This window comes from Salminus brasiliensis, chromosome 15 (genome assembly GCF_030463535.1).
Source record: "Salminus brasiliensis chromosome 15, fSalBra1.hap2, whole genome shotgun sequence".
Taxonomy (NCBI): domain Eukaryota; kingdom Metazoa; phylum Chordata; class Actinopteri; order Characiformes; family Bryconidae; genus Salminus; species Salminus brasiliensis.
Genome location: NC_132892.1, coordinates 21,716,179 through 21,741,201, shown reverse-complemented (window position 1 = coordinate 21,741,201; position 25,023 = coordinate 21,716,179). Strand labels below are relative to the sequence as shown.

Here is a 25,023-nt window from a genome sequence, read left to right as displayed (position 1 = left end):
TCATCACCTCCATGCTCATTACTAATTGATATGGAAATTTGCATTTTGAATGATGCATATGCCATGCAGCATATAATGGTGATGCAGCAGGTAGTGTGTCGACTGCACATGTGTTCTTCCTGTGTCCACTTGGGCTCTGCAGTTTCCTCCCACCTTCTAAAAACCACACGGTAGGGAAATTGGTTATGCTAAATTGCCTCTTTGGATCTACACAATGATTTTTCCCCCTTTTACTCCCCATTTTCCTCCCCATACATGTGAAGCCATCCACTACCTCTGGATGAATACCGCTGCCTCATAATGCCTCCTGTGTCAGCCAACATCGCTTAAAGAGTGATGAGGTGAGAGAGTGGAGCGCCATCTTCACCCCCGGATAAGGCACGCCTCTGATGGCAAAGCCACTGAGTTGCTAGGGGCCCTGTGCTAAATTGCTTTTAGGTACGCTTGAGTGGGATAAACTGCAATGGACTGGTGCCCTATCTAAGGTAGTCCTGCCTCATGCCCAGTGTTTCCAGGTAGGCTCTGGACCTACCACAACCCTACCACTTCATTTTTTGAGTGAAACCCGAAATAGAATACACTGACCTCTGTAAACGATCAAAACCACCACTGACAATCTACAAATTACACAAATTGGAAAAATATTTGGGGTCTAAGCATAACACATAGTATGGAGCCAATATAAGCCTTTCTGCAGATGGAGCAGAAATGGACCAATTTTTTAGAATTGTCTTCATTTATAATAATTGCTGAAGAGAGATCTCAAAAAGAGATGTCAGGCTAATTGCAAACACACAGATTTAGGTTAGCAATAGGTTAATATACGTGCTTTCACTGTATTTTACTCCTAGAGTGCACCAAAAGGGGTCATTTTCATGTTAAAATGAAGCACATTTTTTCTAGAGGATGAAGCCTTTAGATACCCTTGAACGTGTCTCCTTTTTCACTGCCCACTTGCTGACATGCCAAACTTATTAGCCCTGTGATTATATATTTGACCATGTCTGCAACTGAATGTAAAACATGTTAAATAATATAGGAGCTGTATCAGCACTGTGGGTGTTGCTTAATGAAGTGTTTTCTTTTTAACAAACATATTTAAAGATTATAAGATAATTAGATCATAAGACTGCAAGATAATTAATGGAGCTCTTTGAATTGAACTGTGAGACCTGGGAACTGTGGCCTCATTACAGCCCACTGCATGGAATAGAAAGCTAGCTGTATAGAGTTTTAAAGGACAGAAATGCAACACAGCGCCAATGCTGCCACCATACTTCTGGTTTAGGTTTGTGATATGAATGTGTGTTTGTGTGGGTGGTGCTTCATGTTTGTGGATTCAACATTCTCCTGTTAGCCGGTTTAGATGACCACAGTATTGAACGAAATGTGCCTGACCTGGTCCTTCAGCAGATGACTCATTTTTCCCACTGTCTATAGACACTCGCATTATAGCCCACAGCCGGTGTCTCATTTGAAGGCAGATCGATATTGAGATGATGTGTGTCTGGCACACGGCGATCAGCCCATAAGACAGAGCAATTAGCACAGATGTCACTGTCATGCTCGCATGGCTGTGAAGCACAACGAGGGGAAATTGCTTTAATCAAACTCCGAAGACAGCATGGCAGCGGTATTACCAATGCCTCTGTAGGTGCTTGGGTGTGCATCAGTGTGGCTGTGTCTAAGCTAAGTATCAGCAAGTTCAAACTGATTTTTTAGGCCAAAAAAAGCCTAAAATCAAGTTATTTCAAATGCATTGTAGACATCCATAGATTCATGAATATCAGAGGGGCACAGATGTATGCAATGCTAAACCTAACACTTAGCAAGCTACCAACCCTGCATCAAAGACTTTGTCCTCTTTCTATTGCTGTCACGACCCAACAATAAACCTCACTTGATAGTCACCTCTTTCTAACCTACTGTGTTTCCTTTGTTTCAGCCACCTTAGGCTAACAGAGCCAGCTGATGTAGAGTGAGTCATGTTAGCATGGAGGCTGTCGTAGCTCAGATCTGTTCCTGCCCCCCTCTCTCCCTCCCTCCTCACACTGCTTGCATAACTCAGTTGAGTCAAGTCCAGCTCTCTCAGACATGAAAATGAGCTTGAGGGGAGCAGTCAACGAAGTGCTAACCTTTTTTGGCTTTGTCAAGGGTCATAGAGTATTTAAAACCATGTGCTTCACCTTGAGATTTACCATTTTTGACCTTGCTGCTTTCTTTCCAAAGAAGCGAAGTGCTAAAAGCATTTCAGATGAAGCTCTTACAGCCGGGCCGTGTTGTCACGGCAAGTCTTTGGTTAGTTTTGAGGTCTGATCTTGCTGCGAGCGACATCACTGAACACAGTTTATCCTAACCCAGAGTTGAAGTGCTCATTGCCAGAATACAAAAACAGTTTTACTGGTAAGAACAGGATGAAAAGGCAGTGGCGATTGCAGGACTGTGTAAATGGGGTCGACAATGGGTGGCCAAGGCAACTTAAGGTGGTCCATAAACTTAAAAGAAGAGGACTATTACACATATTCTATTTTATTAGGCCTATATGAACAAAACATGTCATTGTGAAAACACTGGAGAGTATTACTTATGCCATATTTGGACAGGATTAGTTTTACATGAGGAGGTGGGGGAATGTAATCATTAGCAGAGTTTCTCAGTGATTGTAGGCCTGATCTGTTGTGTCATTTATTTTGCGCTGCTGTGTCACTAAAGATTACCATGCCTTTTACCTTGTCATGGCATTGTGGCCTATTAAAGATGTGTTTTAATAGGGCAGGCAATAATAATGAGAGAAATCAGACAATACTTGCTCTCATTTACTTAGCTACATTCATATTGCGGGACTGCACTGATCATGAGACTTACTTGAGTCTAATATTACACTCTTGCCATTTCTCACACATTTTTAACATCCTCTCTATCCCTTCCAAAAACCCTCTGGATGAATTCAACTGTCTATAAAGTTTCCTACAGCTGCCACTCCAGATTTCACTGATTAAACACAGTCTGGACCGGCCTCATCAGTCTTCTGAAGAAGGTTCATGTTCTGACCCCCCCCCCCTCCACACACACCCCACACCCCCAGTCAGCCAGTGTATGATGAATAGATACTATCATAACCCATTTCCCTGCTTAGCCCATTTGAATCTCACCCTAAGTAAACTGTAAAAGTTGGCAGCACTGATATTGGGTTTCTAGGATATGAATGCACATAAAAGAAACCTTGCTGGTGATTCAGATTCACTGAGGACATAATGGAACTTATGATTATGTTCAGGTTTGTGCCCCTTTGCTGGTCTCTGACTGCAAGTAAAACCATGTTCCAAATGGCTTTCTCCAAGATGAGTAGGCAGAAGCCTTCTAATCTAACAGTTATGTAAAAGAAAGTTAGAAGTGGCTCCCAGGGTGGCCAACCAGATTTCAGGGGTAGCCTGTGCCAGGGGAAGCACAGTAGGTGTGTTTCTGAGATGTACAGAAATTTTATGAGAAACAAAGTGGTGAAATTCCCACCAAAGCACCATGCAGCTGTTTTTATTTGAGCCACTTGGACTTGAAAATTGAATAATTGTTATAGCTGAAGAAAATCCTTTTAACCTTTTATTATGCAACTTTCTCCAAACCCAAGTTTTGCTTGATTTCATCGGGGGAGATTAGAGGTACCTGTCCTCGAAAACCCATTTTTAGTTAGACCCTTTAGGGTGTCTAATAAAATCTGACTTCCACTTCTCCGTCACCAGTCATAAATCTCTAATCCAACCCTCAGGGTCGTGTAGGTATACATCTTCATCTTCTCTGCCCTAGTCTTACCTTGATCTCCTGTCCGTCACATCTTCTCTCATTAAAACTTCCCCTTTTTTCCTATGGAGTCCTCAGAGTTCTTGAGTCTGACTGCATTACTACCTAGCATAGATCAAGCTTTCTTGTCATCTTGCTTTTCCCCAATTCCCTGTCGTCATATTGTATCTTCCTCTGGCTGAGAAGCATTTCCATCCCTCCTCAGAAATCCTTTTTCGCTTTTAATTTTTCTGCCTTCCCGTAGATTTTGAAGCCATCGATCTCTCGTGTATCGCGGCTTAAAAACCTCAGGGTCAATTTGCTGAGTTTTTGAACCTCACCTAGATTCTTTTCTCGAATGTAGAGCAGTGTGGTGTTCCTCTTCTTCTCTTGTAGTTCATTCATCTGGGTTTCTTTGGGTTTCTATTCATGGCACAAGGGTGTCTGACTACTTTCTTTTCCTGCGTGAGGCTTTGAGGCTTCAGGGTGCATCTTTATGAGCTGGAATGGTGGTGTTCTTGCTCACACAAGACAACAACGTCCTCTCTGAAGGCTGCATGTTAAAAACAACAACATTCAAAATGTTCTCTGCCTGTTTCGAGCATGTGTTTGTCTGACAAAAAGGTGCCAGACATCAGTAGGCGCTCCTTCCGCGCTAGAATTCATTTGAGATTTCAAAGAAATGTGTCAGGGCGTACAGGGTGATGCTTGTGAAATGACGTATGTCTGTGGCCCTATATTTCCTGTAGTCATCCCACCCCTCGTCATGTCAAGAAGACTTTAGGCCTGTTCGGATGACTCCTCACAGAACTTTTCAAAGTTCACTGCTTTAAGGTAATGTGACGGCTATTAACTTTTGAAGCGCTGCGAACAGCTGCACGGAAACTTCAGCTGTTGTCACCACCCCCGGCCCAAGGAATCCTTTCTCGAAGTTGAACTTTATGATGACGCATCACAGCCACCACCTTGACACAAACCGTCCCTGAAGGCTCACTTCCAAGTGACAGAAACCCATCAGAGGCTGCGGCGCCACATAATTGTCGCCTTGTGCACGAGATTTTGTGCAATTTGTCGCCTGTCTGGCATCCGCATGTCAAGGCGAGGCTCTGCCCCGCGCAATGGTGGCGGCCACGAGAGGCGAGTGCATTTGTGAATAACTAAGCCGCTGATTTGGGGTGACACCTCTTTGATCGGGACAAATGGGGGGGCTGGCCCTTCGGCTGCCGTCTCCTGACCTCCCTTTGCGGAGGCGCTCGTGGGGTTGCAGGGCTTGGCCGCTGGTGCCTCCGCCTGTGTTTTTCCGTGGGAGCCAGGCAAAAAGGTTAATGGATTCAGCACTGTAGAGCAGCAGATCCCTTACAGTGGCCGCACCAGGGCTTGGAGGACGCAAGGAGGGATTTCAGCAGCATGCTGATGCGGGAGCACAGGCGGTTTTTGGGTGGCTTTGCTGCCCCCTTTGGGCAAATACAGGTAATTGCAAGGATGTCTTTCGGCTGTAGAGGTAGTGAGGCCACTTTATGGAATGGCACAGGCATAGCGGATACTCACCTCATTCCAGAGGTCTGTTTTGTGATGTGGTGCAGTGCCATGGCAGTGGCATTTGGATCAAGTTTGGCAAAAAGATCTTTTCTGTTCTAATGCTCTTCTCTTAGTTTCAGTGTCAGACTGAGAACTGAGAACTGAGGACAGTCGAGAGTTGTTTTAAATTTTGCTGCTCCAGTACTCGGCCTTGCATAATCCTCCTAGAGAGTAGCGCGTCTAAATCTAAGTGCAGCTAAAGCTTTCAGTCTGCCTGTGTGTGAGTGTGTATGTATGTGCATATGTAAGCCTCCAGGGCGCTCCATCTGAAGACTCAGAGAGGCGTGCCGCGCAACTAGAAGAAAGAACCGAAAAATCAGTGACTAGAAACCCAGACAAATCCCCAGTTTGTATCTTTCATGTTCCTACAAGTTGGCCCCTGCTGGAGCGGCCCTGCATTACCCATCCGCAATGCTCTAAAGAGGGAATCCCGTTCAGGGTCGGAATCATGATGCAATGTTACGGCAACACACTGTAGTCATCAGCCGGGCGATCAGCATCTTCGGGAGGTTCTGGGAGGTTCATCAGGACTGGGCTCAGTCCCTTCTGTATTCAGTGAAGCTGGATCCTTAAAGGGGCGGAATGTGATAATCTACAATGACCAAGTGCTGTGTGTTCAGAAAGCAATATGTCACCTGTGAATATCTGACATGGGAGCAAAGAGGAAGCACACACCACTAACTTCCTCATCTCTTTCTTTTTTCTCTCTCTCTCTCTCTCTCTCTCTCTCTCTCTCTCTCTCACCGTGTCTCTGCTTTCCTCTTTTCCTTTGTTCTGGAAATGACAAGTCCTCCCTTCCCTATCCGCTTGCACTGAGGGCCTGCCGAACAGATGTGGTGCAGCTGGAGAGCTTTGTCATTCTTTATTTATCGTGCCAAGGCGGTTTGATTGACAAGATGGGACATCAAAAAAGCTCCCTGTAAAGCCAAACGGATGGGTGGAATGCTTCAGCGGAAGATAAAACAGAGTGAGGCGACATAACGGGCTATTTGTTGAGCCTCGACAAAAGGCGTCCCTCATTGATGTTGTTGCGGGGTTCTGTGGTAGTGCACGGTGACAGTTGTTTTTTTCACTGGGGTATCATTCGTTTTAATTGAAGTCCCGTATTATTTCTCGGCGGCGCGTGGAACGCATGAAAGCGGCGTTGCACCATGGCGCATGAATATTGCATACCGACGGACGTGTTGGGCCCATTTACGATTCCTTTCTATTGTATGACAGCAGCATCAACAAGCAGTTGGGCCGGGCTCCACCAAGTATAAATAAAAGATTGGATTGCAAATGCTGGGAAAAGTTTTCGGCACGTCAGCGAACGTGCGTAGGTTTCGTTGGACAACACTGAAGGGGACAGCAATTCTCAGACAACTTTGATTCTCTTTTCACTGTGACTGCACAGTGTGTTTGTGAGAGACTGGGGGTGGTGTGGGGGGAGTTCCTTTTAAATGCTGTATGTAAAATTCAAAGCATGATGACACGTATTAGCTTGGCAGTAAAATGTCAGAAAAATAATCAAACGCTCTCTCTTTTTGTGTTGCATAGGAATGTTTTAAAATGAATAACATTTGTAAGCAGCTCTGTGAACATGTATAAAGCATCATTAGTAGTTATTATGAACACCTCACTTCAAAATAAGGGTTCTACAAAAGGTTATTTGAGCAAGGCTATACATTCCTATAGAAGAGCCATTTGTGGTTTCATTAAGAATCTTAATTGCAAAAAGACATGTATGTGTGAAGAATCTTAAAGGGTTAAAGAAGGCAAAGTTGGGGGCTGTGGTTCACTAGAGTAAGGTACTGCCACTATTATCCAAGAAACACTGCTTGCCATCAGCAGACAGAGTCAGAGACAGCACAACTTTCCTTGGTCTCTCAGGGGTGGATGATGGCACTTTCTCCCCACATCACTCCTAGTGTGATGTTGGTATGCACAGGCATGTGTTAGCTGTTGTATCGAAGCTGGCAGTATCACCCTGGCTGCCAAGTGATACTGCATCAGCGGCAGTTTGAAGGCGGTGGCTGGCTTCACATGTGCCGGAGGACATGTGCTAGTCCTTACACTCCTACTGTTGAGGGGAATTGCTACCAGGAGGGGGAGTTCAGTTCACATGAACAGGGATCGGGAAATTGGGTAGGAAATTGGGTAAAAATTAAAAATATATGTAATATAAATTATATATAATAAATGTAAAATAAGTGTATTATAATATAAATATAATAATAAAAACAGAGTCGATATTCAATACCAACACATAGACACTGTTCAACACCATAGTGTTGGGTCAATGTTAAGTTTCTTTACCAAGTTAAAAATTACTTACACACATCTCGTAGAACAAAAATGGTTCTTTATGAAACCAAAAATAATCCTTTGTAACATCTTTATTTTTAAGATTGTGAGGATTTCTGTGTGGGAGGTCTTCAGATGTTTTGTAGTGTGTAAAAATGTCTTATATGCCCTATTCTTTGTTCCTGTTTTATGTTAAAGAATGCTTTAGAATACTTGATGTCAGTATCTGCCCAGAAGCTAACGTATAATGGCTTGCTCTCACAGTACTTTACTGCATATTGCTTTCCGTGCAGAGAATAATGGCATGGGCGGCTGTCTGTAATTCAGAAAGATACGATTTCTGATCAGTTAATGGCTAAGGAATGAAGGCTATTTTGGTGTGGCATGCTTGAAATGGATTTCAACAAATCTCCACAGACCTGACAGTAAGACTTAAGATTTGAGCTGCACCGTCCACTTTTTCCGAAACACCATTTCATTTGTATGCACATTCCGATTTGACCAGCTACAGCTTCTGTAGATTTACTCTCTATAGGTAAACAGTTATAGACTGTATTCAATCTGTTGTCTTGCACAATTCGTCAGACCCTTTTGGCTCCAGGGGCGCCTAGTCCTGGTCCGGTTGAGTTTAGCTAAAACCCTCATCTGACACACCTAGTGGACAGACTAGAACAAAATGGAAAGTATATAGTATAGTATATAGCACCAAGTTTTTCCATTTGTTACAAGTCAAAGAACCCTTTTTCAGTGCTCTACTAACAGCAAGGCAGGAAACAACAAAGTAAAATGTGCTTCTAATAAATAATATAGTGGCTAAATTGGTGCCTTTTGAATGCCACTTTCTACATGTTGCAGTTTTAGATGATTAAAGAAAATGAGCTAGCACTGTCAGAGCTAATGTTATTCATGCTATATCTTCAGATTGCTGTTGTTACATTGTTCATAATTTAATTTGTCAGGAAGCAGAATATATTGAATAATAAACAGAGACAGAATACATTAAACTATACATGACAAAACCGTGATCAGACTAGCATTAAAGTCTAATGCTGGCTACTATTAATGCAGTTGTTCCTGTAGTTAGCTAGCTGTAAGTGTTTTGTTTTACAAACTAACAAAATGTATTTAAATAAACATGAAACTGATCTGATTAAATAATTGCACACCATTTAAAATGGTTCGATCAGTGAGAGACTACAGACGCTAAAAGTTCTGCTTTTGAAATAAGCTACATTAAATGCTAATCTTACAGTGTCAGATACGTTTTTTTGCATCTGTCTCTTAACTGTTAAAGGCAAGACTTTGAACACAAACTGTCAGGAGCAGCTTTAGAGCTGCGCTCAGCAGGTCTTCATCTTTGTGTGAGCGGCATGCCACTACCGCAGCGCAGTAGCAGTTAATACAAACAAAACAGGTGTAAAGAATCTGGCGGTGTAAGCAGATATATAGCCAGATACTTTGTTAGCCTCCTTTTACCCTGTTATTTCCCGGTCAGGACCCAACAGGACCACCACAGAGCAGGTATTATTTTGGTGGTGGGTCATTCTGAGCACAGCAATTAGTGTGTTTTGGGCTGATTCATGTGGATCAGTCACTGTCCACTCTTTTAGACACTCCTACCTATTTGGTCCCATTCATTGTAGATGTAAAGTCAGAGACAGAGGCTGATCTGTTGCTGCACAGTTTGTGTTGTGGATATTTTTGGTTGGTGGACTATTCTCAGTCCAGCAGTGATGCTAAAGGGGGTCTGATCCATTCGTACCAGCACAACACACACCAACACACCACCACCATAGTCAGTGTAACTGCAGTGCTGAGAATGACCAAATACCCAAATAGTGCCTGGTTTGTGGTGGTCCTGACCATGTATATACTGATAATATTGAACCACGACCATATGTGAGTAAAAGTGACTCTAGAAGATATTGCTGATATGGGGCCTTTTGTGGCCAGGCTAACATTCTCAGAGATGGGTGACATTCCATATCTTAGGCTAGCTAAAATAAAGGGAGGTAAACAAACTGCATGAGCTATTTGGATTGCTGGGAGCGTGGCTTAATAATACAAATTTAAAAAGATTGCTAATTTTAAGCTGGAAATGTTTTACTATTTCGTAGCAATGTCAGATTTGACAGAGAATCTGTTTCTGAAGGGGTAAAACAAAAGAAAAGCTGGGGTATCTGAAACAGCAAAAGTCTTGCTGCAACTCCAGAACTAGGCCAGTGGTAACCTGTTGTAGCCTTGAACTTTGTTTCTAACACTATAGCATTATCTACTAGTCAGAATGATGTCTATGACATGCTGCTAATGTTCCAGACCATTGGTCTTGCATATTCCTACATATTCAATTAAGTGACTAAGATTAAGGTTATCCTTTAGAGTCATTGTACAGCAGTCCAAAAGAATGGTAGAGTGGTAGTGTGCATACATACACTAGAAAATAGTGTATGAGAGGGAACACACACATTTACACTAGTGAATAGGGGCAGTAAGCACACACATTTGAAGCAGTGGACAGCCACCTTAGCACTTAAATTGGCGGTTAGGGGCAAGGGCACCTCAGCCATCAATGTTGAGCAAGAAAAGAAAGCCATGTTCCTTTACTCCCAAGGTCCAGAAGATTGAACCTGCAATCATCCAATCATAAACCCACTTCTCTAACCTTTAGGCTGTGGAAACTAAAAAGTTGGAAATTAGAATATATGATATTTAATATGCACTTGTCTTCAGCTGTGTAGCAGTTACACAAGACATTGGCTGTTTTGTGCTGTTACAGGACTCAGGGTGTTTTCTGTTGACAATTGCTGTAAGATGACGTGGCCCAGAGGGGTCCTGGGGTCAAAAGAGAATGAACCACGAGACAACAACCTATCTGAGGGATGTGCTTGTAAACTCTCCTCAGTATGACCAATACACGCCTGTTCTACATAGCGTAAAGTTGTAGACAAGCTAGAAGATTTTTTCCTGACTACTTATTTCTTCTCTTTCAGAGTCTTTAAGACACTTAAAGATTTTCTGATGCACAAGAACAAGGCTATGGAGCTGAACAACAAGGTGATAAGAACTTGTGCAATGCCCATCTGCTAGTCAAGTCAGAAACAGACTGGAACCATTCAGAAAAACATGTTAATTGGACACTGCTGACATTGTCTTATTAATAAAAGCCACCCAATAGTATTCTGTTTAATCATTGGTATGAAGTTTTAATCTATTTTCAATGCCAGCAATTTTGAGGCAAATCAGAGGTTTTGTATTTTGATTAAGTTTGATTTACATATAATCATTCTCCTCTGGTTGATGCCGGAGAGTAAAACTAATAACAGCAGAAAAAGCATGAAATGGTGACAAACTAATGGATACACAGTAATAAAAAGACCAATGAAGAAATAAAAGTGAGCCTAATATTACACAGACATACTCAGATTGAACTAAAAAGACATCTCGTTATTGGGATCTAGCATTATGAGAGCAGATCTGTGATAATTCTGCGGTTTAAAAACACATGCTGATCTAGACTTTTTGTTAGGACTTTTCTCAAAAACAAATTTAGGAAATTTCCTAGGGCGATAAATGGTAAATGAAGCCTGCTGTTAGAAGTTTTATCAAGAGGAATGGAGATTAGATCTATGATTACCTTCTGAATATATAAATATGTAAAGATGAACTCTTGGGTATGACTCTATATATTAGTAGAAATGTTTAGTTAAGCATGGGCCGAGCTGGACTGTACACTGCACATCAGGTCTAGATGGGACCCATGTAAGATTAAGGTGGACTGTAACTATACCAAAGTATGGACAAAGCCACTCTGAGCCCATGAATGCATTCATTAGAAGGGCTGTCCACAAACATTTGGACAATGACTACACAAATATAGTGTTAGTGTTTCTAATAAAATGGCTAGGCTGTGTATATACTGTACAGTTAGACAGACAGATGTAGCTGAAAGTGCTTGAAATTTACAAGGGTGCATTAAGGTTTAGTAATTGGCTGTAAATATTGATGGGCGTGTTTTACTGTAAAAGGATTGCTGTAATGTGTGTGTGTGAAAATACAGCGGCTTTCCTGACAGCCTTTAATTGTTGTGATTGACTGAGATGGTTTTGTTTTACAGTGCAGGACTGGAAAGTTTCTTTTTGCTGACAGGCAATGATACGAGAGAGAGAGAGAGAGAGAGAGAGAGAGAGAGAGAGAGAGAGAGGGAGTGAGAGACAGAGAGTGAGAGTGGAGTAATTTAATTCCTATTCATTTTTGGTAATCGAAACAACAAACTGCATTAGCCCAGTGTGATATATGCGCTATCTCCTCCTGAGGACTGGAGAGAGTGCAGCTGAACACAAGCAATTATTATTTCAAGTCTGAGGCCGTGCTCACTTGATGTTGCAGTGTGTCCGAGGGGGGAAGATGAATCAGAGGAGACAGACAGAGAGAGAGAGTGAGAGAGAGAGAGAGAGAGAGAGAGAGAGAGAGAGAGAGAAAGCATAAAAAAGACAAAGCGCCAGCCAGCCCTCCAGACTGACAGAGTGTGGAAATTTATTGAGGATCTATTCTGCCCCACACTCCCTCTTAGTTAAACCCAGAGAAAGGCTTTGATTTCCCTTGAGAACATGGGGATGAACACACACACACACGCACACACACACACACACACACACACACACACACACATACACACACATACTGTCACTGCAGTCAACTTCATCTCTGCATCCAAGACACAGTCCATATTTGACCTTAAGCCATTCTGTCTTTCATGACTCTGCAACAAACGGGTTTGAGCAGCCGGTCAAACTGTATATGATTTTTTGCAACCGACTGACATTCCCGTTTGACACTGCACATCTCAGCATAGCCTTGTTTCCACTCACGTTAGCAACGGGGGGAGGCCCTACCCCCCCTATGTAAATTTTAAAAAGTACATTTTTTAATGTTTTATTAATTTTTGATAAAGTAAATACTAAACTAATAGGATACTGTATACTTTAATGCTTCCTTGCTGATATTTGGTGTTCTATGGGTAATAATACACTGTATGTCTAATGAATGCACTTTATCTACATTAAGTTGGCCAGAGGGGGCACCTCTGGGCATTTGCAGGTTGATAGATAGTCGGGTTACAACTCACTCATCTCTGTTGCAATTAATCCTGCTTTGAGGTTCGTGGTAAGGTTTGCACACACTTACTGTTTCCTGCTGAAGTGATCATAAATTCTATATACAGTTTCATTTGTAGCAGCTTCAGTATTTCATTGTGGAAGCTTAAGTTTTCAAATGATGATGTTTACAGACCACTTCTGAAATATACACTACATATTCATTAAAATGAGGAACCTTTGGTTTTGACAGATATGGGCCTTTTAAATGCTGATTTTCTACCACACCAAAAAAGAGTATTATTTTGCTGAAAAATGAGCGAAGCTCGCTCACACACAGGTCACGTTCACACCAGAGATCTGTGATCAGACACAAATCCAACACATTTCAGACTCAAAACCTAAGATTCTGTCAGGTGTTATTTCTAAAAACTTAAATATTGAGTTGAATCAATATGGTCTCTTGGTAACAGAATCTGTGAGAAATATACCATGCAAAAACGAACTAGCCAAAGCTAAATTACTCAAGCTATCCAGAGAGGTCTGATCAGTATTTTTAAACCATGTTTTATCATATGTCCCATATTTTACTGGATGTTTAATTAAACATAATTTTAGAATAATACAGGCAATTTGAATATTTTACTCTGTCTTTTTTATGACCAAGTTTTCAATTAAATACTTGCAGTGGATAAACTGTAGAAAAATGGCACAGTGATGGTAGGTTCAAACACTTTATTGCGGGGAGGCCGGGTTTGCTATATGTTTTGACTTTTTAGTCAGACATCTTTTACCTTATCCTGTGACTGGATTGCCCTGTTCTTTATCTAGAATATAATTGTGACAATAAATAAGTGTAATCAGCTGGTAGTTTAACATGTACTGTGTAAGATTTGCAATTCTTGGTTAATAAAATTGGGAAATCCAACTCTATTAAACCCTCTTCTCCAAACCAGCATGCAAGACACCAAGACAAATTTGAGTTTCTGTTGGTGAACTTGATTGTTATGAATTGGTGTGCATGCATGGTGGCTTTAGCTTGGAAAGTAGTAATTGCACAAGATGTAAATTCAACATGACAAAAGTGAGTAAAGATTAGCTGCATTCAGTTCTTTAACCCATTAACACTCCCAGGCTTGTTGCACACTAAGGTGTATTATTCAGTAACTACAGGGACTTATCTACAACCTGGTGGGGCTTATCCTAGATAATAGAAGTTTGTAAAAACACTTTCGGCCCACTAATGGGCCACAAGCGTTTTAGGGGATTCATTGAGTTATTTGAAATAACCTCTTGCTGTGTTTGCTTACTAGTCTAAATACAATTATTTCAAAACAACTCATATTTTCAGAAGCTGTATTTAAGCATGGCATGTCGTACATTGTTAACTTCGTTGCTTCATTAGAACTACTACCTGTCATACACCTCAGGTATGCTCAGCCCATTGTGCCTCATAGCGTAAGCATTGTATAGTTTGTATACTACACCGACTGGAGTTTTTAAATGTTCAAAAGTAGCCAGTAGATGGGGCTCATTCCCCTTGAACCAATAACCGTCTGGGTCAACGCAGGACACAAGGCACCAGCTTGAATTAATCTGGAGGACTTTAAAGCTTGTTTAGTTTGATTTCTCCTGTTTTTTTGCCCTGTCTCCGTCAGCACAGTCTCTCTTCCCCTTTCTCTAATATCATTTAAACCTGTGTAGTTTTCTCATTTGGTTGTTTACTTGATTTTCTTGATTTTAGTCCAGCTTTGCTTTTCTTTGCCAATTTCATAACGCTCTTTCAATGTTGCCTTGGGGCAACAAACCCACTTTTAGTCACTGTACAATCCCAGGATGCACGTTTAGTGACAATGAAAGGGTTTCATTATAATGAATCAAAAAGGAATAATCCAATTAATAGCTTGTCCAATTTTAAGTAAGGAAGACATAGTAAGACAGTGTTTGTACAAAATATATACATTTATTCACATTAACATAAACATTCTATTATTAAGCAAATAAATATGCCAAAATAAAATGTGTTAAATATTAGCTGTAAAATAAAAGGAATAGCAACCGTATGCTTGTGCAATGTACAGCTGCGCATGTGTAATACTGCAATAGTCATTCTTACAGTCCTCCAGGGGGCAAAGCATTCTTGCTGGAAACCATTCACTAGTGACAGTTTTTTGTATACACAGCTCCCAGGGCTTATCTAACTTTCTGGGTTTTTCCAGTGGCATAACGGGGGACAAAGTCCCAAACAGTATTCCTGCAGTCCTGTTGGATTCCGTTTAGTCATGTGACTGCAGGAATTTCCACTGAAGTTTTCCCACTGGCCCCAATATCCATCCTTTCTGCTTCGGCCTGCAGAGCATGTGCTTTCACTTTCTCTGTCCACATTCGGAGTACTTGAGCATTGGTTTGCTTTCGTCTTTGTTTATCCTGTTAGAATAAAAAAGACGTGTTTTTAACATTACATATCTAGCATATATCAATATCTAGTGTAGAGTTATATATGAACTTCGTCAGACTGTCCAAAACTATGGCAGGATATGAGGTTAATTTGCCATGTTGTCCTGTGATGTAGCTTTCAGAGACACAAAACGTTTCACATATGTATATATTTCTTATTAAATTAGCCTCTTTAAAACTGAGCATTTCACATCAAATTACTTTTAATTGCATTACTTTTACTTTTAAACAAACTACTTTCAATTACCTAAATCTGAACAATTTATTAATGCTCACATAAAAATAAAAAAAAATCAGTGGAACTCCCCTTCACGTGGGAAGCCAGTATCTTCTCAATCTGGTCTTCAAAGACCCAACAATAACTATGATTCATGATTAGCTCTGAGATTACTGAAAGTCATACGGGCTGTGCTACAAACCTACTCACCACCATCTCCTGACTAAGATTTCAATTGAAACACGAGTAAGCACCAATGTGTGTGCTATTGTGTTCATACCTGCTCCAGCACTCCTGAAGGGTCTTGGTCTGGTTTAACTCTAGGCCTAGGCAGCGCTGGTCATTCTCTCCCGTTGTTGGATTGATAGTTTTCAGCTTGAGTCTGAAAAACAAGGAGAAAAACTGCAATAGGTAAGTATGTAGTGATTACACAACATTTGACACCTCAAATATACAGTAGTGATGCAGTGCAAACATGATTGTATGTAGTTCGCACAACTAATACTGAGAGGGTTCTTTGCTACTACTACAGCAATTTGTTCTTAATAATGATAACACACCTTGTAAATAGACAATAAACAAAAGACAATTCGACAACTGTTTCCTGAATTTCCCTGTTGTGGGTCTAATAAAGGATTATGTTATCTTATTTTCAGCATACAGGACTGCAATCTTAAGGGCTCATAAAACCCAATTTTTTCTCCAACTATAAGCAGCATTGATGGCAAGGTAAATTTTGGGGGGCTGGGACACTTACACAACCTCGGTGGTTTTGCAGCGGCCATGTGGTTGAGTGATAGAAAACTCTTCAATGTTCTTCCAGGGATAAGGCCTCAGAGAGTACCTCATGCATTGGCATCTGCGTTGAATAGCCAAAGCTGTGGATCAGAGATGGACAGAAATAAATGTTAAAGCATGCTGAAGCATCCGATTAAGCAAGCAAATTGTTGGGATCATGTTGCTTCACAATTTTTTCATTTAGTTTAGGAGAACAGATAGACAATAGCCAGTTCAGTTGCACATGATAAAAAAAGCACCTGCACTCCAAAGCCAAAAGGGTTCTTTAAACCCTCCCAACAATATTCGAACCCTTTCTGGTACTATTTAGGAAACCATTTACAAGACCCATCTACATGACCATTGACTTTTCTACAGAACCCTTCAATAACCTGCTTTTTACGCTTGCATTTTCAGACAGTACATACGCTGTAATTTAGTGTTTCTTGACCCTGGTCCTAGAGGCACCCTCCCCAGTACATTTATAGCTTTCCCTTCTCCCAACACACCTGATTCAACTAATCAGTTAATTAACACGTCCTCTCAGAGATGCAGGGAGTCCACTAAAATGTGCAGGACAGAGTGCCTCCAGGACCAGAGTTGAGAGACACTGCCATGGACTATGCACTACTTTCATACACTCACACTGCAGTGGTCCTGTTACAGGAGTGTAAAGATCAAAAAAAGAATCAAAAGCACACTCACCAGTATTAAGCTGGATACAAACGACAACAACCAGAAACAAGGAGAGGGCTTTGAGTGGAAAAGCCATGGTGAACAGAAGGAATGAGCAAAAAACCAAAAGAGCGCAAAGGAACAAACAGAAATGTTAACTTTCTCCTCAAGTCCTCAGCAGCAAGTGAGAGTGTTAGATGAGGAGGAGAGGACAGCCCTTGCTTATATAACGAAGTGGGTGTTTCTCTCTCCGCAACTCCACCGCCCCCATCCCACCCCCCCACCCCCCCGCCGCCCACCCATCACTTACTGGCAACTGGTACTATTCAGTGGAATTCCCCTTGGAATGCATGAGGTGGGGGAGAAAGAGAGAGAGAATGAAAGTGTGGGAGCTGGAAGAGAGAGAGAGAGAGAGAGAGAGAGAGAGAGAGAATGAAAGTGTGGGAGCTGAAAGAGAGAGAGAGAGAGAGAGAGAGAGAGAGAGAGAGAGAGAGAGAGCAGGCAATTGTCTTGGTGAATATATTGATTTGTAGTTTCTTAAGTGATCCTGCACCTAATAATTGGGGTTACACATAGGGCCCAGCCCACCCCTTGCACCCATGTTGTAGCTCACACAATACCTCGCAAACTCTTCACAATGGTTATCAGTTATCAGGTTGGTGCATCGCTTAGTCAGTGTTTCCCTGAATTAAGCTTTCAACACCTCCAAAAAAGCCCAAAAGTGGGGTCTGGTGTTCCAGACCCATCCACCCCCTCCAAACTTCCTTCACAGAATGCTCACTTAACCAACTTCAACTGAAGAACCAGATGACTAATGCCAGTTAAATGTTCTGCATCCACACACACATCAGTTCTGTATAATTTCAGTAATGCAGTTTTCTAATCACTAAAGAAGTCTGTATATTGCTTTCATTTAAACCCCTCACTTTTATTATCAAATGTGTTCGGTAAATTACATTCTTTGCAATGCAAAAAGAATACCAACTAACATGTCCACATAGGGCCCGTATGTATAGTTCAACTGGGAACCAGAAAGTTTTGTCTTTAAATTCCATGTTGCCCACTAGAGTCAGTTTCTTCACACCTTCTTCTACCCTTTTTGCTCAGGATTTTCCAAAGATATTATTTACTGAGATCACAACCTACACTGTAAATAATGGTGTTTTAATAGCTTTAGTTTACAGGAAATTGACTAGTTCATATCATACTTATACAAAGCAATGTACAGTGTGTACAGCAGTACTGTGTTACAATGTAATAGTCATTGGGATTTGGGAAATTTTGTAGTAATTCCAAGTAATGCTTGTGGATTCTTTGAAAATTAACTATGTAAATATGAAATCGTTATTGTAGAGAATATCAGATATTAGTTTAGCATTTTATAGTAAGGTAAGTAAGTGCATTTGTGCTTTGTTTGAAAAAATAATCGGTGGAAAGATTTTCACACAGACAAATGTATTTGTTTTGTTCACTAAGTAGAACCCAAATATAAAAAATGTGTTTTATTTTTATGACACCAAGAGTGCATTTCTGATTAATCTATCAATTAAAAATGTCACCAGTAGTTAACCTTCTACTCTTATTTTCTCACATTATGTATTTGAAAAGATATTGTTATAATATTTGAGTCATTATTGCACCAAAGCAACACCCCTTCTCCCCTCACCCCAATGGCATGGGTATAGAGTACTTTTATATGAGTTAATTTAGCAGTCTTTGACCTTCTACATATGTACGTTTAACCAAGAGTTTATTTGGAAAGACTTTACTTTTACTTGAGTCATTATTACACCAAGTAACAACAGTTTACTTAAACATGGGTTTGGACATTTCTCTCCACTTTTGCGAAAGACACGCATCAGACCAGGAAAGGAATTGTACAATACATAATACACACTACAATTGTCCCAGATTACCTGTTGTCCCTAATTCCCCTGTTATTCACAGTATGTTTCAGTGTGTACTTAATAGTTTTCACATGCCGTGCAGCAATTATCTTTGGCATTGAAAACAAGCAGCTGCAAGCGTCATAGCTGTTCACTGTGAAAAGTCCATGACGGTTACATAAACCCAATCCATTATTCATGCAGACATGTGACAATAGAGTTGCGAAAAACTCTTACTGACATCCATATCTCAAAGCAAATCAGACAGCCAGTCATATAGAGGCACCTGAAGCTTCAGCTTGATTAGTACTTGAGTCATTAAGCTTTCTCACTGAAGCACGTGATGTGTTTGTGCAATGCATTGATTAACGGCTAAGTTCACATAAATTGCTGTGAAGAGATGCATGCATGAATTAGGTCATGTGATCAGTCATTCTGGCACACAAGAGAGTATTACTGCAATCATGTAAAGACTGTGTAACGACTGTGCTTTTTCTTTTTTCATTCATCTGTAAACACTGTTGAACCAACCAATTATTTAAGATCACTGCTTACACTATACTCACACAATTAGAAAAAGACTGAACCAGTATGGCTTGTTTGGAGAAGAGACAGTTTTTCCAAAAAAACAACATGGCATCATGGCTTAAGTTTGCAAAGGTGCATCTGAACAAACCGCAAGGCCTCTGGAACAATGTCCTTTGGATAGATGAGACCAAAGAAGAGATGTTTACCAATACTACACAGCACCACATTTGGCAAAAACCAAACACAGCATGTCAGCTCATACTAACTATCAAGCACAGTGGTGGAAGGGTGATGATTTGGGCTTGTATTGAAGCCACAGGACATGGGCACCTTGCACTCATTGAGACTTCCAAGAACTCACTAAACTATTATGTTTAAAGAATTCTAGAGTCAAGTGGGAACCCATGTATCCAACAGCTATAGATTGGCCAAAATTGGGTCATGTCACAGGACAGTGATCCCAATCACACCAGCAAATCTGCAACAGAATGGCAGAAAAAGAATCAACTGACTCTGACTTGCGACAAATGCTGGTTGAAGAATGGGATGCCATCCCACAGCAGTTTGTGACCAGCATTAGGAGGAGGTGCCAGGCTGTTGTGGCTTTGGATGGTTCTTCCACACGCTACTGAGGCTTCTGTTTAATGTTTAATAAATAAATTGTTATATTTCCAATATGCCTTGTTTCTTTAAATCTCAGTCATCCAGTCCACCAAACACCAAACTAGGCAACGGCAAAATAAGCTGTTTAGCATTGGCAGAGAGGATTTGGCAATTTTTTATGGATGCAACCCACATACTCAGCTCTGCTAGTCATCCCACAAATCCATGTTCTTTACAAATGTGGCAACATTTAAAAATTATCAGGCTTTCCAAAAGTATAAGATTCATTGACGAGAAGCATTGTGCTAAGTTATGAGGTATCTTTACTTAATCCAATTTGTCCATTTTTGCACTGAGATTTACAGGGTATAATGCAGCGTGTTTAAGTTACTTTTGGTGTCCACTTTGACCTTGTGGAAACGCACAGTACATAGAAGTATAGCCTCCTGCTTTTGGACTCATTCATGTGAACAGAGAACTACACAGAACAAGCTCAGACATTGTTGATGTAATTATTATGAAGTGATATTGAAACCTAACATGGTCAGGCATGTCAAATCAGTTGCATTTCCCATGGCAAGAGATTACTAATGGAAATGTTCCAGTGAAATCAAAGCATCTTAGAAGCACTGTACCATTTATGATGAGCATAATGAAATCTGGGATCTGTCTATAAAGTAGGATTCCTTACTTATCCAGTTACCTTCAAGCATAGTTTGATTCAATCGGTCTGAATGGCATGAGAGCTGATTCTGCACATCTAACCTGGTTCAGTTTGGGATTTCAAATCTTAAACAGCTCTTGGGTCTAAACAACAGAGTTTCTGTAGTGCTTCTTTCTGCTTTGTGACATTTGTGGTGTTAATTACATGACTAACAGAACACCTGATCGTTTTTTAGTTTAAAATCCTGTTCCTGCTACTTGCACAATCAGTGTCAGATCTCCTATCATCTTTAAGCCTATAAGCTTCATGATTTATTTACACTGATACTGTGTAAACAGAAGATGTTAAAGCTTAAAAAGATCCTAAAAGTACTTTAATGGTTTTTTGGTAAACACTTTGGTCATATATAGAAGTATGACAACTTAAGGGATGGTTTGCATTGCATTGAACGAATGGGGTGCAAAAGTCTTGGTCCCTTCAAATGTCACGGTGATGCAATGTCACTAGTATACCATAGCAACTGCCTAGCAACCACCAAAAACCACCATAGCAATTGCTTGACATACCAAAGGAATATCCTTGCATTGCTATAGCACCCTATAGCACCCACCTAGCAAGCACTTAATAGCAACTACCTGACATGCCATAGGTCCGAGCAGCACCATAGCAACCACTTAGCATCCATCTAGCAACACCATAGCAACCACCGTGGATACCGTAGCAGCCAGTGGGAACCACTTTAGCTGCATAACCATTTCTACCTCCTGAAGGAAATTTACTTTTCTAGTTAATATCATCATTCCTTTTCTTATCCTCTTCTTTCTGGTCAGGTTTGTTAGAAGGTTAAAGAACCTTCTAACAATGTTCTATTTAGTACCACAACATGTTCCAATGTAGCTACAGAGTGCAGGAAGGGTCACTGATCGAACTTTACCTTAACTTACACGGTTCATTTACAACAAAAAATCTTTAAAGAATAATCCATTGAAAGGTTTCTTCTCCTCGTCTCATTGGCATCTCTCCAATGAACTGTTCTGTCAACTTCGTTTTATAGAGTTTTAAAGTCCCCTTGACAGAATTTTTGTGTGTGTGTGCAAGATTTGGCTGCTATTCTAATTTTTCACAAAAAGTGTGCTTGTTTTTGCAGCATCATCATCTCCTGCACACACTCATTTGAAAACTATGATCGTTTACAGCAAAAGGGTTATTCTTAAGAAAGGCATTTTCCCCCATATCCTCCTCACTCCCCCTGGTCTGGACAGAGTTTAGATTTGCGTCAGAGCGAGAAAAGAAATTTAATCTTCTATTTTTTTGCTGAACTGGGATTGCATCAACTGGTTTTATTCTCCTTATCCTCTCCCCATCCCCCAGTCCTCTCCTTTTTAGGCATGAGAACAGCTGGAATGGTGGGCCTCTTTTTTATAGCTGGCCAAAACAACTCTTCAACCCTGTGCACAGAAAGACTGAGACTTAGAGGAAAACGAAACTTAACTGTGTTCTACAAAGAAGACTGACTGTAAGACTGCTGCCCTAATCTACATGAATCTGAAAAGATGCCAATAGACGATTTTAACTTTACTGTGAAATCTAAGTCATTAATCTAACTTAAAAGAAAGCATGCTAACTGAATGTTTAAAAAAATTTAAAGTGATAAGGTATTGTGTGTTGTACTAGCCAATGCTTTTTAATATAGTTTACTTACACTTGAGTTTCACTGACTTAAAAATACCTAGAACACTAGAGAATTTACCTTAGATGTTCTTTTGACTTAGTGTAGTTTGTTTCAAACAACAAAATCATGTCAAGTGAAATCCACTATGTGTTGAATCTGAATAACACATTTATTAAAGCTGGGCTAACTAATATGACATTTCCTGCAACTTAGAATTTATCAGCTGTATTTGTTTATGCAACGATTTACTTGCAAAACGATTGCCTTCAAAACTCCAAGTGTTACTCGTGTACTTGTCTTCACACATCTATGCCACTGTAAAGTCTGACTAGTTAAATGAACCTAAATCATTTTTGTTTACCACTCACATAAACCACATGAACACACACTGGATGCATAAGTTCGTCTTGGGACAAAACTGCAGTCCAGGAGCAAGAGACTAAATGCTACTGCTGAGTGCTACTGCACATGCTCACATGGCAGCCTCTGGTACTACATTATCTGCACCCAAAACAATAAGTACATTTCACCCTGTAATTAAATGGAACTTTTTATGTATTGGTAAATGAATAAACTTTACTATTGTTTTATTATTTAGGTCATGACAGTTATTAGAATTTAGAGTTAATATTGAAATTATGATAACATACTCTTTAAGAGACACTCAAGGATGCATATTTTCAAAAAGCAGTAAAACTTAAACTTTTATTAAAGCCTGGGGATTACTATTCTGTAACCATACAAAAAGAGGTGTTTCTAAGTTACAACAGTCAAGAAAAAAGACCACAAACCACCGGCAGTTCTGTCCAGTTTTAGAGGTTAATTAAACCTCCTTCTTACCCAGGCTTGCTTTTCAACTTTTAGACAATAACCACAATAAACCATGTACAAAGCATTACACAATTAACTATACAGCCATTAAAGCACAGAACAAATTAGACTAGACAGTAAACAGTGTATATAATGCAGTGGGGGGAAATAAACCAATTGTTAGGCCTCAGCAGCAGCGACTACTGTACCTGCATTAGCCCCTTAAAAACCTGATGGGCTGGAAGTTACAAACTTCTATTACCAAATAATAGTCCCAATTTGTACAGAAGTTCCTGTAGAGAAATTAGCCCTTAGTGTGTAATACGATCAAGTGCAAGTTGGACTGCAGTTTTGTCCCAAGACGAACTTATGCATCCAGTGTGTGTTCATGTGGTTTATGTGAGTGGTAAACAAAAATGAAATATGAGAAATGATGTCTGTAGTTCATTAGCTAGCTGGCATTGAATGCTTTTGGCCTGTTTTAAGTGTTTTGAACACAAACAAATCAGAAATAGCCTAAATTGATGATCAATTATATATATTTTCAAATGTAGGTTACCATAGCTATCATATTAATGCATTGTTATTTGCTCATTTTCACATGGAAGGAGTGCTCAGTTTTTCTTTACTCCAAATTTAATACAGCATTGATATAAGGGATGTCTATGCACTGTATCCTGGTGGGAAAATGGACCACTTGAGAGTTCAGATCCAACATACAGATCTCCAGAACCAGAACTGGGCACCCCTGGGCTATAGTGTGCTGTTAATATTAAATTATGGAAATACAGTCCACCATGGCTGAAATGGAGGAAAACAAAGGAACAGTTAGCAGTAAGCAGTGTTGAACTGTTGTTCAGCTGAATGTAATGAACAATCTGTAGCCTTTTTCAAGATGGGAGGTCTGTGAATACTCTGCGTCAGTGGTGAGATTGATGCTTCCTCGCCCTAAAGGTCAGAGATGGACTGGCTGTGCTTTTCTGTCCAAGGCTGAGCAGTTTCCATCTGCAGGTCAGGATGCCCTCTATTATGCTTCTGAAGAGAAGATTCTGATGAACTTTAATAAAGCTATGAGTGTAAAAACAAGTGATTAAAAAAAACTATATATCTTTTATCATATCTGTCATCATGCCAAACCATGTCATCCCTCGTTAGCACTGTTTGTACTTCCTGCAGATGTAAGATTCAGATTATGAAAATATGAAAAACATTTTTCTCCTATCTCGTGTTTTCCAGATATGGGTGGCTGAGTTGCAGCTGATAATTTTAGCAGGTATATATGGCCTGCATGTGGCCATGTGGAGTGGACCACCAAAGTGCCATCAAAATTATATGGCTAGTGGGCTCAATGAAAAAGAACAATATGGACCAGACCTGTGCTGGTTACCCTATGCACTGTATGGACAAAAGTATTGGGACACCTGTCATTTATTGTTTCTTCTGAAATTAGGTGCATCATAAAATAGTTCATCCTGCTTTTGTTGGAGTAACTGTCTTTACTGTCCAGACTGTCTACAAGATTCTAGAGCATTGCTGTTAGTGAGGTCAGAATGTTGGATGATCACCACTCCACCTCATCCCCAAATCATCCCCAAAATTAGCTGAAGCACCATCATTTCAGAGAACACAGTTCTACTGCTCCACAGCTCAATGCTAGGGAGCGTACTATGCCTCTAGCTGATAGGTTCATGTTTATCTAGGCGAGTCCTATTCTATTGGCAATACTTCTCTACAGGGACTAAACAAGATGTGTTTGTTTGCATTTGCATTGAGCCCCCTCTACCTCGTCAAGTTCGGTGTCAATCAACTTTACCAGTTTTACAGTTACCTTTTACCTACTCCTCCCCAGACAAATATTGTCTCAGGTCTCCTCGTTCAGCAAGTGAAAGCTAACTGTAACTTGTACTCTGAAGTGTCTCAGTAAAAGCTAACTGGTACACTGAGGTACTTCATCAATAAACATTGTATAGTATGTTGAGGTACTTTAGTGAAGCTAACTAGAA

At 40.4% G+C, this 25,023-nt stretch overlaps 1 protein-coding gene and 1 long non-coding RNA gene across 2 annotated transcripts; one reads left to right on the top strand and one right to left on the bottom strand.

The window, feature by feature from the left end:
* Positions 1–14,674: 14,674 nt before the first annotated feature.
* On the bottom strand, positions 14,675–17,055 carry cxcl18b (chemokine (C-X-C motif) ligand 18b). The gene is made up of 4 exons (XM_072657308.1): positions 16,888–17,055; positions 16,163–16,283; positions 15,686–15,787; positions 14,675–15,158 (listed from the first exon to the last, which is right to left on the bottom strand). Exons 1-4 carry the CDS (start codon positions 16,952–16,954, stop codon positions 15,098–15,100), a joined length of 351 nt encoding a protein of 116 aa, XP_072513409.1. The 5' UTR covers positions 16,955–17,055; the 3' UTR covers positions 14,675–15,097.
* A 4,956-nt stretch (positions 17,056–22,011) lies between these two features.
* Positions 22,012–24,434, top strand: LOC140535359 (uncharacterized). The gene is made up of 3 exons (XR_011977534.1): positions 22,012–22,054; positions 23,975–24,031; positions 24,257–24,434. It is a non-coding gene; the product is annotated as an uncharacterized lncRNA (long non-coding RNA).
* The last annotated feature ends 589 nt before the right edge of the window (positions 24,435–25,023 follow it).